Source organism: Stigmatopora nigra, chromosome 23 (assembly GCF_051989575.1).
Source record: "Stigmatopora nigra isolate UIUO_SnigA chromosome 23, RoL_Snig_1.1, whole genome shotgun sequence".
Taxonomy (NCBI): Eukaryota; Metazoa; Chordata; class Actinopteri; order Syngnathiformes; family Syngnathidae; genus Stigmatopora; species Stigmatopora nigra.
The window spans coordinates 6,433,259-6,447,960 of NC_135530.1; the positions used below are offsets into that span (position 1 = coordinate 6,433,259).

General features: G+C 40.1%; 1 protein-coding gene across 1 annotated transcript in view; it reads left to right on the top strand.

The window, feature by feature from the left end:
• exoc4 (exocyst complex component 4) overlaps positions 1 to 13,849 on the top strand; it is a 78,245-nt gene extending 64,396 nt beyond the window's left edge. Inside the window, exons 16-19 of the mRNA XM_077709513.1 lie at positions 3,518 to 3,662; positions 5,391 to 5,569; positions 7,087 to 7,246; positions 13,150 to 13,849. Of these exons, the coding sequence (XP_077565639.1) occupies positions 3,518 to 3,662; positions 5,391 to 5,569; positions 7,087 to 7,246; positions 13,150 to 13,387 (722 nt within the window). The 3' untranslated portion in view covers positions 13,388 to 13,849. The remainder of the gene's footprint in view (positions 1 to 3,517; positions 3,663 to 5,390; positions 5,570 to 7,086; positions 7,247 to 13,149) is intronic.
• Positions 13,850 to 14,702: the final 853 nt, after the last annotated feature.

Consider the following 14,702-nt stretch of genomic DNA (forward strand, 5'->3'; position numbering starts at 1 on the left):
CTTGGAAAGGCGTGGTCGGCCGAGTAACTTGGACAGTGGTTAGTGTGTCCAGGCATTGCTTTCGCTTCGCTCTACGGCGTGGCGCTCGGCGCCTCCTCTGGGAGGATTGCACAGCACCCCCGCCATCACGTCGTGCCCCATAATTGGTGGTTGGCCCACTCTGTAATTGCTGGTCGGGGTATTTGAAATAGGAATTATCGGGGGAACAATCGGGATAATCCTCCTCCAGTGGAAGGTCTCGGGGTCCGAATTGGTCAAAGAATTCATCATCGGATTCCGAAACGCCAGCGAAAAAATCAATTTCCTCAATGATGTCCTCCTCACCAGAATCCTCAGGCTCCCTCCATGGTGAATCAATTCCTCTGGGCATAGGCATAAGATAACTTGGGCGCTCTCTGGTGGTTGTACGCACCTGGGCCTCATGATGAAACGGTAAAGGCTTCCCAGGGCGACGTGCATAGCAGTGGTGGGGCGTATGAGTACGCTGCGGCTCTAACTCTCCTACCAGCTGCGGCTCATCTCTAGCAATGATGTGCCTGAGAGCCCCGCACCACGGTGTGTTCATTACAAAATTCCTAAACGATTCTGAGGGGTTACTTATACATTCCAAGCAGTCCGGTGTCTTCGAGGTGGATGGTTTGCGGCGTCGCCGAGTGCGTCGCCGCGAGCGTGGGTGGCGCTCCGCTGGGTCCATAATGGTTGGATCGTGCTGTTACGATCGCCGCCGCGTAGTGCGAGGCGATCGGAGGGGAAGTTGAACCCAGATGCAGAGTCGCCGAAGGAATGGAAAGGTGAGGCAGATCTGTAGCTCTTGTAGGTTGATTTATTGAACGGGGTAACATAACTTCAACAACTTAGCTTGACCACTCATTACAAACGAAAACAACATGCGGCGGGGCGTCATGGAAACAGCAATGACTACGAGGATTAACAGGAAACGAAACCAGAACTAACCAGTACTACACCAGACGATCCAACGGCGTCCACAGAAAGTCACAATGCTTAAATACCAAAAATAATCCAATCACGTAATTAGCCACAGGTGATAACTATCATGACGTCATGTCAGGAGAGGCGATCCAGCGACTCCTGACAGATCCTCTTAAAATTGTCATAAAACCATTGAATTTTACAATTTTTCGCTTATAAGCCGCCTCATGATTCGATATTTGAACTTACATAAACATTAATTTAATAGTGAGTACAAATGTGTTACTTTGAAGGGAAAATCTTAATAGAAATGATCACACGTGGTGCGAGATACTGTATAAATCAAAAGCACATTATTAGGGTCAATATCATAAGAAAGTTAGGAATTCATCCAGTAATGGAGTCTGGGGGTATATAAACCGTGCCCTAAATTCAGTCATCATTTTTTAAGGTTATAAATATGGGTTATATGCAAGAAAATATGGTACTGGATTAGTTAAACCAATGGTGGCTGACTTTGTAGATGATTCAAAATGCTATTTTTATTTTATTTTTTTGACACGAGTGCTGTAAAACCAAAACTTAGTGAGTTCCCTGACTAAGTGCACTAGTTCAATTTCTTATCCTCAGTCACATTTCGCTCCTTGCAGTCCAATCGGCCAAAATTGACAAGAGATTACATTTAAATGCCTTATAATGACAAGAACGTGACACAAAATCCCTGACAATAATAAAGATTCAATTAAACTGGCTATGGATGCTCATCTTTTAGTGCCTTTGGGGGTGCTTAACATCCGATTCATTTTGTCCCAGTCAAAACAGATCGGACGTCTAGTACTATCAATGGCAGCCATTTAGTTACCTTTTTATGGCCTGAAATAAATGTATGAGATCTAGTTGGCATGAATGTGGCCCACCAAACAAACTCAATTTGATACCCTCTGGCTTAAACTGATTGTGCTTGATCGGTTCCAACCAAAACCAGGACCCACATCAGCCCTTGAGGACCAGTTTAAAGACCATTGCTACCAAAGAACCTGTTGGTTTTACCCAATGGCTGACAGCAATCAACGTCTAGTAGCAAAAAACGATTGTCGTCAACAAGTAATTAAAACCCATTGTTTTTTTGGTTTTTCCAGCCAAGTTGAGATATCTCCTTGCCATTTTGATGTCAATCTCCTCTCCTCCGTGCGAACAACAAGAGACGTTACACTGTGATTTCTCCAGGGAAGGATGTTAATTGACTTCCCGTGATTGAATTTAGGTGGATAGTCCCCACGGTGGATTTATCAGATCATTAACAGATGAAGAAACTGACCGATTGGAAGCACTGGAAACATTGGGACGTCACCTTGAACGCCTTGAGATAATGCAAATGGAAAGACGGCAGCCGCGGGTGTCCTGTGCGTGCAGGGTTTACGGTTTCCTACATGGCTTTGATGACACGAGGGCGACGCAGCAAAGGGGCTGCCATTAGTGAGGACAGATTGTGACCGGACGTTTGGTCACCGGTCTTTTGGTCCCTTTTTGTCGTCTGTCTTTTGGTCGCCGGTCAAATGTTGACAGAGAGTTTACTGTTGAAACCAGCTCTCAAAATTATATTCATCAGAGAGAGTTTAATTTATAAGAGAGAGAGTTTAATATATAAGAGAGAGAGTTTAATATATAAGAGAGAGTTTAATATAAGAGAGAGAGTTTAATATATAAGAGAGAGAGTTTAATATATAAGAGAGAGTTTAATATATAAGATAGTTTATAATCTATCTATCTATAATATTTAAGCAATGTTTAATATCTAAGTACTGTTTAATATCTAAGCAATGTTTAATATCTAAGCAATGTTTAATATCTAAGTACTGTTTAATATCTAAGCAATGTTTAATATCTAAGCAATGTTTAATATCTAAGTACTGTTTAATATCTAAGCAATGTTTAATATCTAAGTTCTGTTGAAACCAGCTCTCAAAATTATTCATGAGGGAGAGTTTAATATATAAGAGAGAGAGAGTTTAATATATAAGAGAGAGTTTAATATATAAGAGAGATAGTTTATAATCTATCTATCTATCTATAATATCTAAGCAATGTTTAATATCTAAGTACTGTTTAATATCTAAGCAATGTTTAATATCTAAGCAATGTTTAATATCTAAGTACTGTTGAAACCAGCTCTCAAAATTATATTCATGAAAGAGAGTTTAATATCTAAACATGTACTGTTTTCAACAGTACATAGATATTAAACAGTACATAGATATTAAACAGTACATAGATGTTGAACAGTACATAGATATTAAACAGTACATAGATATTAAACAGTACATAGATGTTGAACAGTACATAGATATTAAACAGTACATAGATATTAAACAGTACTTAGCTATTAAACAGCACTTAAATATTAAACTCTCTCTCATGAATATCATTTTGAGAGCTGGTTTCAACAGTAAACTCTCCATATGACCGGCGACCAAAAGGGACCAAAAGAGCAGTCACGCGGGAGCGGCCGGTGGAAGTACAAAGACGAGCTGAAGGGCGAGCCGTGAAGTCGAGCTATTCCTTGACCTGACTTTCGCCGCCGCCGCAGGTTTGCCTCCGTGCTCGTCCGAAAGCCAGGCGATGGGCGACAGCGAACGCAGCCGGGAGCAGATCCTGCAGACCCTGGCTGACCTGGGCAGGGGATTCCTGGACATTGCCAACCGCTGTCTGCTTGCTTTGCACCTGGAAGTCAGGTACAAAAAAAGCTTTTTCGCTTATAGCAATATATCCAATGTGTCATTCTAAATGAATAATGTTTTCCCCCAATTTGAATCAAGTTTACTAAACTACAACCATGTAATAAAACAAAGTTCGAGCAAAGAACCAGCTCTCCGTTTTCTTCCCTTTTTGTAGGTTTTGCCAATTATGCTTGGATACAGTGTAGGTGTTTTCAATCTCTTATAATATCCAAGTTAATTTACCACACCATAACCCTTCTCCCCCCCTGCAAGCCCTTAATAGCCCCATCAACCCACTTCTTGCAACTTATGCAATGTTGTTTATGCTTTTGAGTCAGGAATACGAGGGGTTGAGGGGGGGGCTCCCCGAGGCGTACGTTGTGCATTACGCTCCACTCCATTGGCTCCCCTCATCTGCAGAATTTCCCTCGATAGTTGTACCAGTTAAATGAACCCGTGAAGAAGAAAGCGCTCGAAGGGTGGGAAGTGAACGCCGGTCACTTGGGTAGGGGCACAACATCATTTTACGATCTATTGAAAACTTTCTGTTTATTTCTATTGCGAAGTCTGTTGTTTTCCTTGATTCTATTTAGCAGCCAAAACTATTCCGGTAAGAAAAGTGACCTGTTGGGCCGCGTTTCGAAGCCAGGGCTAGTTCACTGGATTCGAAGGCGATCAAACGATGAATTACGTGGCATTGACCGAGCCCAAAGCTTAATTTTGCACGCCGTTTTTGTGGGTGCTCGTACTTTTGGTCGCCGGTCTTTTGGTCCCTTATGGTCGCCGGTCAAATGGTGACAGAGAGTTTATTGTTGAAACGAGCTCTCAAAATTATATTCATGAGAGAGAGTTTAATATTTAAGTACTGTTTAATAGCTAAGTACTGTTTAATATGTACTATTGAAAACAGTAGATATTTAGACATTAACCTCTCTCATAAATATAATTTTGAGAGCGGGTTTCAACGCTACTTAGATATTAAACAGTTCTTAGATATTAAACAGTACTTAGATATTAAACAGTACTTAGGTATTAAACAGTACTTAAATATTAAACAGTACTTAGATATTAAACAGTACTTGGGTATTAAACAGTACTTAGATATTAAACAGTACTTAGATATTAAGCATGGCTTAGATATTAAACAGTACTTAGATATTAAACAGTACTTAGATATTAAACAGTACTTGTATATTAAACAGTACTTGTATATTAAACAGTACTTGTATATTAAACAGTACTTGTATATTAAACAGTACTTAGATATTAAACAGTACTTAGATATTCAACAGTACTTAGATATTCAACAGTACTTGGATATTAAACTTCTCTCTTAGATATTAAACTCTCTCTCATTATTATAATTTTGCGAGCTGGTTTCAACAGTAAACCCTCTGTCACCATTTGACCGTCGACCAAAAGGGACCAAAAGACCGGGGACCAAAAGACCGGCGACCAAGAGACCGGCGACTAAAAGACTGGCGACCGAACGTCCGGTCACGGTTTCCCTGCAATTAAAGCTTTTCATGGGAACAGTCGGGCGGCGGGTTGAAAAATTGAGCTTTTGTGTTTTAAAGGCTGTGGGCTGTGTGTTTACACTGAGCCTCGGAGCGCGCCGTGTTTCACCTCCTAATCATAATTCGCCGCTGAACGGCACCCAACTGTGATGAGTGCTGTAAATACTGTAATTGCCTCTCAAATATGAGTCGGATTTACTCTTAAATAAAGGCATTTTTCCTTCAGGGTGCACTGCTTCCACTACTTGATCCCACTGACCAAAGAGGGCAACTACGCCATTGTGGCCAATGTGGAGAGCATGGACTACGACCCGCTGGTGGTCAAACTCAACAAGGACATCTCGGCCATCGAGGAGGCCATGGGGGCCGCCCTTCAGCAGCACAAGTTCCAGTACATCTTTGAAGGTAAACCCAAGGGATGCCAACCTGCCCGGGTGTCCTGGCATGATATACCATATTGTACAGTAATACCTCGACAAACGCATACCTGTCAACTTGTACGTTTTACACGTATTTTATACGTTTTTTACCATTTCAAATCATATACGCCATACACCGACTTTTGTACGGGGAAAAAAAATTATAAATAAATAAATCGCCAATATTTATGAAAACCGATCTCAACTAGACCGTTTTGGCTAAAATGCAGATAGTCTCGTAGGCTGCTAGCCAACGACACTACTGTCATCAATCGTTACTATTGTCACGGTATACCAGCAAAAATTATCCTCAATCGTATGTATTTATCGATAAACGATTACATGCGCATGCGTAAATATACATAGAGGAAATATCGTGGAAGCAAGCATGGAGGAGCCACCTAGTAAGAAACAAGTTACCGCGAGTAAACAGTCGTCGTACGGTGTTAGTACGGTTTTTGGGGGTTTGTACGGGGAATCATAATCATTTATAAGGGCAGTTATCGGCAGAGGTTGACAGGTATGCAAATGAGTCCCCTGACATACGAACATTTTGAGATACGAGTAAACATTTTGGGCAGATATTTATCTTGAGATAAGATACACCTTTTGAGATACGAGCATACAGCGGACGTGAGAGACTGCTCATAAGAACATCATGGCCACTGTCTTTCTGGTCGCAACTCCCTCGTGTAATGTCTCTACGAGCACTGGGCGGAGCCTTGCATTTTTTCAGTGTTTTTTTTGCTATTTGTCAATGTGAATGGCGGAGCTTGTTCGCTAATACGAGAGGAGTATATACTACTTTTTGTTGGCAAGTAATCTTTAGTACTATTAAACATATATTAGTACTTTTAAACCGCTAGTTATTGTTACTTTTTAATAGATAGCGAATTAGAATAAAAAAATCCAATCTTTTGTACTATTAAACACATATTAGTTCTATTTAACCGTTAGTCATTGTTTCTTTGTTAATAGATGGCGAATTCGAACAAATAAAAATGTTTTTCCAATCTTAAGTACTATTAAACACACACATTAGTACTATTAAACCATTAGTTATTGTTACTTTGTTAATAGATGGCGAATTCGAACAAATAAAATGTTTTTCCAATCTTAAGTACTATTAAACACCCACATTAGTACTATTAAACCATTAGTCATTGTTACTTTGTTAATAGATGGCGAATTAGAACAAATAAAAATGTTTTTCCAATCTTTAGTACTATTAAACACATTATAGCACTATTTAACTGTTAGTTATTTTTATTTTGTTAATAGATGGCAAATTAGAACATATAAAAATGTTCTTCCTATCCAATATCCTGTTTTTGGTGTTTTTTCAGATGGTTGGAACAAATTATTTTGTTTTTAGTTCATTCTTGTTTGATTTACGAGTAAATTGACATACGAGCTCAGTCCCCGGGAACAAATGAAGCTCGTATCTCGAGGTACCATTGTATTATTATTACATATATGTGAAGTACCCTTCTTCCCCCCCAGGCCTGGGCCACCTGATCTCCTGCATTCTCATCAATGGCGCCCAATACTTCAAGAGGATCAGCGAGTCCGGCATCAAGAAGATGTGCCGCAACATCTTCGTGCTCCAGCAGAACCTGACTAACATCACCATGTCACGGGAGGCCGATCTTGACTTTGCTAGGTATTTTTGTGTCTTTTAATTTTTTAAAAACAAAAACAAAACAATTAGAACCATCTGAAGTTTGGCCAGTGCGCAAGAAAGAGCATTGATTACTGCATTTTTTTCTCTCCTTTATCAACTTTGATTACGACAGCCAACACCCCCCCAACGTCTACCCGCCTCTCGGGTCGCCCTGATTGCGGCGCGGAGGCGTTGATTGGGAATCGGCATTGTTTACACTTGGCTGGACACACAAAAGCACTCTTTTTATAGGCTCCTGGCGCAGCATGAAAATGAAGGACGAGTCAGTCGTTTGCCGCCATTGACGGCAAAACCGACTCAAATCGAGACGGTTATTGCCGACGAGGAGGTGAAACGGTACCTATGTCGTGTTTTTTTTCCCCCCCAAAAAACGATATAGGTACCTATGTCTTATTTTCGCCAAAAAACGACATGGGTACCCATGTCTTCATTTTTACTCCAAAAAAACAACATAGGTACCCATGTCTTTTTTTAAACGCCAAAAAACAACATCGGTACCCGTGCCTTTTTTCCCCCCAAAAAACGACATGGGTACCTGTATCTTTGTTTTTGCCCAAAAAACGACATGGGTATCTGTCTTTTTCCCCCAAAAAACGACATAGGTACCCGTGTCTTTTTTTTTTTACTCCAACAAAACAACATGGGTACCCGTGTCTTTTCCCCCCCCAAAAAACAACATAAGTACCCGTGTCCCCCCCCCAAAATGACATAGGTACCCATGTATTTTTCCCCCAAAAAACAACATAAGTACCCGTGTCTTTTTTCCCCGCAAAAAAACGACATAGGTACCCATGTCTTCTTTCCCCCCCCAAAAAACGACATAGGTAACCGTGTCTTTTTCCCCCAAAAAAACATAGGTACCCATGTCTTTTTTTCCCAAAAAATGACATAGGTAACCATGTATTTTTCCCCCCAAAAAAACGACATAGTAATCATTCGCCGCCAGCTTTCTTTCACAAGAGGCAGTAGATGCTCTATATGTGTACCTCTCGTTTTTTTTTTTTTTTAATCCGTGGAACGAGGGTGGCAGTCAGAGTGAGGGAGAAAACTGGACAAGGGCACAGTAATAAGCATTGATCTGAGTTAAAACCGAGCAGAAGCCCAGTAGCCAGCACTGCAGAACGCATAGGGAGGGAACTCACAAAATTCTCAATGACGCACATGCACAGGACCCCAAACGAGAGATGTTGAAACATTGCCCCCATGTGTGTCACATGGAAACTACAAGCTGTTTATTATTTTTTTTTCCACATCGTCCTGTCCACGAGAAGTTAAAAGTGAATGTGCGTTGCCTGGCAACGAGTCGCCCTATACTCCTCGGCTTATTTAAGTCTCTGCAACATATGCCCGCGCCTTTTAAGAGCAATATAATTAGCGGTTGTTTCACACATCTGAATGTTATTTTTAGCCTTGGCAACTGTTCTCGATTATTTAAATGAGTTTGTGTTTCTTGAGCTCGGGGTGTGGAAATGCACCGTAGCAACTCATTATAGGCGGTTTAAATGACATTTGATTCTGCTAGAAACGTTTTTAAAAGGGTCAGACGCACAAGGAAACAAAATCACAGTAGTCGTAGTAAAAGTTTGTTACTTTGTAAGACTAAAAATCTGTCTTTTACCCGTGACGTGAACAAAAAGCCCTTCCTTTTCAGTGTCGTTTAACCCAGGGGTGGGCAAACTTTTGGAGCCACATTGACCTTGAAAAATTGACGGATGGGCCGGGTCAGCACATGATACGATACATATAAAAAAGTGCATCCGTTAACAGTACATATGAAACATAAACAGAAAAAAACGACTCAAGTGTTAACATACTCATCATTCATCATTAAAGTAAAAAGTATAAAGTACAAAGTCAAGTAAAAAGGAATGTACTAAGACATTAAAATGTCATTTAAAAAAAGATTGAGGGGCTGTAAAACACGAAAAACAAATGAGTGGACAGAGCTACTGCCACTAGCGTCCGCGTGACGGCGCCATATTGGGGGAAAAAAAACATTATTTGGACTACGTCGGCGGGCCGGATTAAAAAGCCTAACGGGCCGTATTTGGCCTGCGGGCCGTAGTTTGCCAATTTCTGTACTATACTACACTGTACTAGTACATATAAGTGAAGTGACAGTCATTGTTTATTTTGCAAAGGACACAATAATATATTCCTGTGGGTATCTTTACATCATCAGTCTATATCAAGGCGTAGGGAACCTATGGCTCGGGAGCCACATGTGGCTCTTTTGATGGGTGCTTATGGCTCTCCGCTAAACTGTGAGCTAAAATCTGGACACTATGTGTAGAGTAATAAAACCTTTCTGCATGCACCCCATTAATTAGAATCAGGGTAACAATATTGTCAACATAATTCTGAGACTTTTTCTACTTTAAAGGTAGTTAAATGACTAAAAATGAACAAGTTTTCATGTATTTTTACTTCTAGTAAATTCTGAGTATGGCTCTCAATGAATAACAATTGAAAATATGAATTGTCTATGTCTCTTTCTGTCAAAAGTTTCCCAACCCTTGGTTTATATGATGTGCCCATTTTGAAAGTACGCCTAAATTCATTACCGTATTTTCACGACTATAAGGCGCGCCCTCAATGAATGGCATTTTTTTCATATATAACGCGCACTGCCTATTTAAGAGAAAATGTAAGACTTTTGAGTGCGCCTTATAGTCGGGAAAATACGGTAATTGCTATTGACTTCCATGTATGAAGCACTCACTACACAGTCACCTCTAGAGCCAGCCATCGTTGATGTTTTGGATTTTTTTGTATAAAATCTTGCAGTGGGGGAGGAGCTATAGGATGGAAGATTTTGTAAACTAAGATGGCATCTGCATATTTAACAGTATTGTTTCAGTTCAGGCGTTTGTGTTTTCTTAATATCCGACAGTGGTGGTTTTTCGTTTTTGGTTTTCTGTTTTTTCCATATATAAGGCGCACTGGATTATAAGGCGCACTGTCTATTTTGGAGAAAATTTAAGACTTTTAAGTGTGCCTTATAGTCGTGAAAATACGGTACACAATAATGTACGTGACCCCATTTCTATATTTTTACCCGCTACATTCCGAAGTTGAATCCCTAGTGCGCACACAAGCTTTAACATTCATTCCACGCAGATCAAATTAGGCATGCGTACCCTGTTTTTGTCTAGGCCTTCTAAATTTTCTGCGCAGTGACCTGTGTCGGCCTCCCAGCTTCACTAACACCCGTGTGACGAGAAGGCCCGACCTGTCTTCGTCGGGAAAGGACCGCGCTGGCGCACGTGCCATGAACAAGCCAAAGCGGCACGCGGTGGCTCTGGTGGAGAGCGCGGGGTAATAAGTACAGCTGACAGGCGTGTCAGAAGCTAGTGGGGTGTCAACAGATAAAACTGTTTGCGTTTAGGCTGCGGCGCACTGTCACTTCCACCAGCACCCCGCCTCCCCTCCTGTCAGCCATTTCTTTTTGTCTCTCTTCTTCTTATCTCCACGCTACTTCTCACCGTTTCCCTGTCGGCGTGTCTCTCTGTTTGCAACTCTACGCCCTTGTGACAGTTTAGCTAGGCTCTCGTGTTTTTTGTTTTGTTTGTTTTTTTCGAAAAACAAGCTGCAAGTTCTTCTTGTCAAAAAGGTTTCTTTGGGTTTACTCTTACTGACTATTTTGCTTCCCTGGAATTTGGCGGTGGTCGGATGTGGAGCTTTGGTGCTCGGGCGTTTGGTCGCCGGTCTTTTGGTCGCCGGTCAAAATTATATTCATGAGAGTTTAATATCTAAGAGAGAAGTTTAATATCGAAGAGAGAAGTTTAATATCTAAGAGAAAAGTTCAATATCTTAGAGATAAGTTCATTATCTAAGAGAGAAGTTTAATATCTAAGAGAGAAGTTTAATATCTAAGTATTGTTTAATGTATAAGTACTGTTGAAAACAGCTCTCAAAATTATATTCATGAGAGAGAGTTTTATACCTAAGAGAGAGAGTTTAATATCTAAGTACTGTTTAATATCTAAGTACTGTTTAATATCTAACTAGTGTTTAATATCTAAGTACTGTTTAATATCTAAGTACTGTTTAATATCTAAGTACTGTTTAATATCTAAGTTCTGTTGAAACCAGCTCTCAAAATTATATTCATGAGAGAGAGTTTAATATCTAAATATCTACTCTTTTCTACAGTAATTAGATATTAAACTCTCTGTCATGAATATAATTTTGAGAGCTGGTGCCAACAGTAAGCTCTCTGTCACCAAAAGACCAGAGACCAAACGTCCGGTCACGGGTGGTCTCGGCTGATGGAGAGGATGACGGCTGACTAATTTGTGACGGGAAACTTGCTGACGGAAGCAGCTCATAATGGCCGAACACACACACACACACACACACACTCATTCAATACTCTGGCTGAGAATGAATTATGATCACTCGCTTCTTTCTCACGCACAAGCTATGCGGCGTCCGCACATCCCGTAATGACTTAATAATCAGTGTGGGGGTTGTTTAATTAGAATGTTTATAAATGACACCTCAGGGACACACAAGCAGGTGCCTTGCGCTTCGCAAATCATCAACAGACCGACATAGATGTGTGTATTACCAATAATGTTCACTGTGACCATTATTATTATTACTAATGTAAGACAATCTCAAAATCTCAGAAAGCACTACAGTAATCCCTCGAATAACCTGGTTAATATAGACCAGAAATGGCTTTGATAAACAAAAAAAAGTAGGATCACCCCCATTATTACTACAATACATGTTTGTGCACCTATACAGAAATGCAATTACATACATACATTATCAAAAAGTGTACATTTATTAAACATTACAGCTATAAGAATTTGACAGATGGGCCGGGTCAGCACAAGATATGATACATATAAAAAAGTGCATCCGTTAACAGTACATATGAAATATAAACAGAAAAAAAGGACTAAAGCATTAACATACTCATCACTCATCATTAAAGTAAAAAGTATGAAGTACAAAGTCAAGTAAAAAGGAATGTATTAAGAAATATTAGAATGTAATTTAAAAAAAAGATAGACGGGCTGAAAAACACGAAAAACAAATAAGAGTGGACAGAGCTACTGCCACTGGCTTCCGTGTGACAGCGCCATCTTGGGGGAAAAAAACATGATTTGGACTACGTCGGTGGGCTGGATTATAAAGCCTAATGGGCCGTATTTGGCCCGCGGGCCGTAGTTTGCCTATAATATACTGTACTAATACAAATAGGTGAAGTGGCAGTCATTGTTTTTTTGCAAAGGACAAAATAATATATTCCTGTGAGTATCTTTACATCATCAGTCTATATCAGGGGTAGGGAACATATGGCTCGGGAGCCACATGTGGCTCTTTCGATGGGTGCTTATGGCTCTCCGCTAAACTGTGAGCTAAAATCTGGACATTACGCCTAGACTCGCTTTAATCTTCCAGTTTTTAATGCATCCTATTGATCAGCATCAGGGTAACAATTTTGTCAACATAATTCTGGCACATTTTCTACTTTAAAGGCAGTGAAATGACTCTTGGGAGAGAGAAAAAATAATAGTAAAACAAATCATAAATTTGGACAACGTCAGTGGGCCGAATTAAAAAGCCTAATGGTCCGTATGTGGCCCGCGGGCCATAGTTTGCACATTCCTGTATTAGTATCTAAATATAATGTGAATATATAAAAATGTGAATACTCTAAAGACTGTACCCAGTGAAAATAGTTCCTCCCCGCTCGATATAAATTCCCCAAAAACAGGTAAATGGAAGTTTTAGTCCGAGTCCTTTGTCTTCTTGTGGCCATGGTCCATTATCCATGATATTTGAGGGATTACTGTATTTGGAAAATAAATACTATAGCCATTGATGATGACAGATGTCCAATTATTTGTTTTTTTTCTTTTCAGGCAGTACTACGAGATGCTTTACAACACAGCAGACGAACTCCTCAACTTGGTGGTGGATCAGGGCGTGCGTTATAGTGAGTTAGAGTATATCAACGCCCTATCATTACTTCATCGTAGCCAGACGGGTGTAGGTGACCTGAGCACCCAAAACACCCGCTTACAGCGTTTAAAGGAAATCGTATGCGAGCAGGCTGCCATTAAACAGGCCAGCAAGGACAAGAAGATCACCACAGTTTGATGGAAATCATGTTTTTTTGCTTTTTTTTTTTCATTTACTGGCAAAATAAAACTGTCTTTTTTCGGAGTAAATCTCGAAAGGCAAATTTCCTGACCTGTTTCTTTACTTAATGGCAATCTTCTGTTTGCTCCTGTAAATACAAATCCTAGAATATAAACTTCCCAAGCCCTCGAGCAGCCCTTCTTGTGTTTTAGTTCATTAATTTGGAAGAGGAGTACTTAACGAGAGGCGAAGGGGTTTTTGTCAATACCTCAATGGCCCCCCATAATCCATCATATTGACACTTTGGCCTGGGATCGATGGGAAAACAGCTGCGGATTCCCTACGGATAGGTTTGACGAAACTTGGCCAAAAAAGCCTTAAAAAGCTGTTGTGTGCCATGATTCAATACATGGGAAACTTGAATGGAATGTTAAGTGACAGCTTGTGTTGGAATGCACAATAAAACTTTATGTATCTTTATCTGCTTTTTATTCATCAGCTACACTTTATTTTCTCACTATTAATACGTAAAGGAAGTCTAGATCAGGGGTGGACAAACTTTTGGGCCCGGGGGCCAAATTTACTTTAAAAATTTAACAGATGGGCCAAGTCAACACATGATATTTTCTAATGTTATTTCTTGAGAGCCATTCTCAGATTTGAATGGTAAAATGCATGAAAATGTTTGATTTTTTTATGTCATTTAACCACTTTTAAAGTACAAAAAGTCTCTGAATTATTTTGACAACAATGTTATGCTGTTGCTAATAAATCAGTATCAGGGATATCATACACACAGAAGAGTCATAAAAAAAAAAACAAATTATGATAGAAAAGGTGGTAGAAATAGTGTCACGGTTTCCATATTTTACTTCACAGGTTAGTGGGGAGCCATATGCACCCTTAAAAAGAGCCATATGTGGCTCCCAAGCCATAGGTTCCCTACCCCTGCTTTAAGACATGCTTTTGTTTTGATTTTTTTTTCCTGAGCCTAAATCGTCACTGAGTCACGTGCCTATCCCGCAGGTGTCTCTGATTACCTCACATCCAGTAAGTAACACGCTCTCCAACACAGGTGGCTTTTCTTTTTTTACATACATCATTAAAAATCTTATATCCAGCTTCATCTTTTGCAATTTAACATATTTTGTGAAATCATCTAACTGCTTTGTTCGCATTCGTATTAAATTTGATAAAAACTGTGAATCTTAGAACAACCGCATTGTCGAAGGTAGCTGAAGAACCACATTTCCCACAATCCTCTTAAGCCTCGTGCCTACACGTTGCTAAGCGACAAGAGCAAACGCCTTGCTCCACTGTAATTAAGTGACGT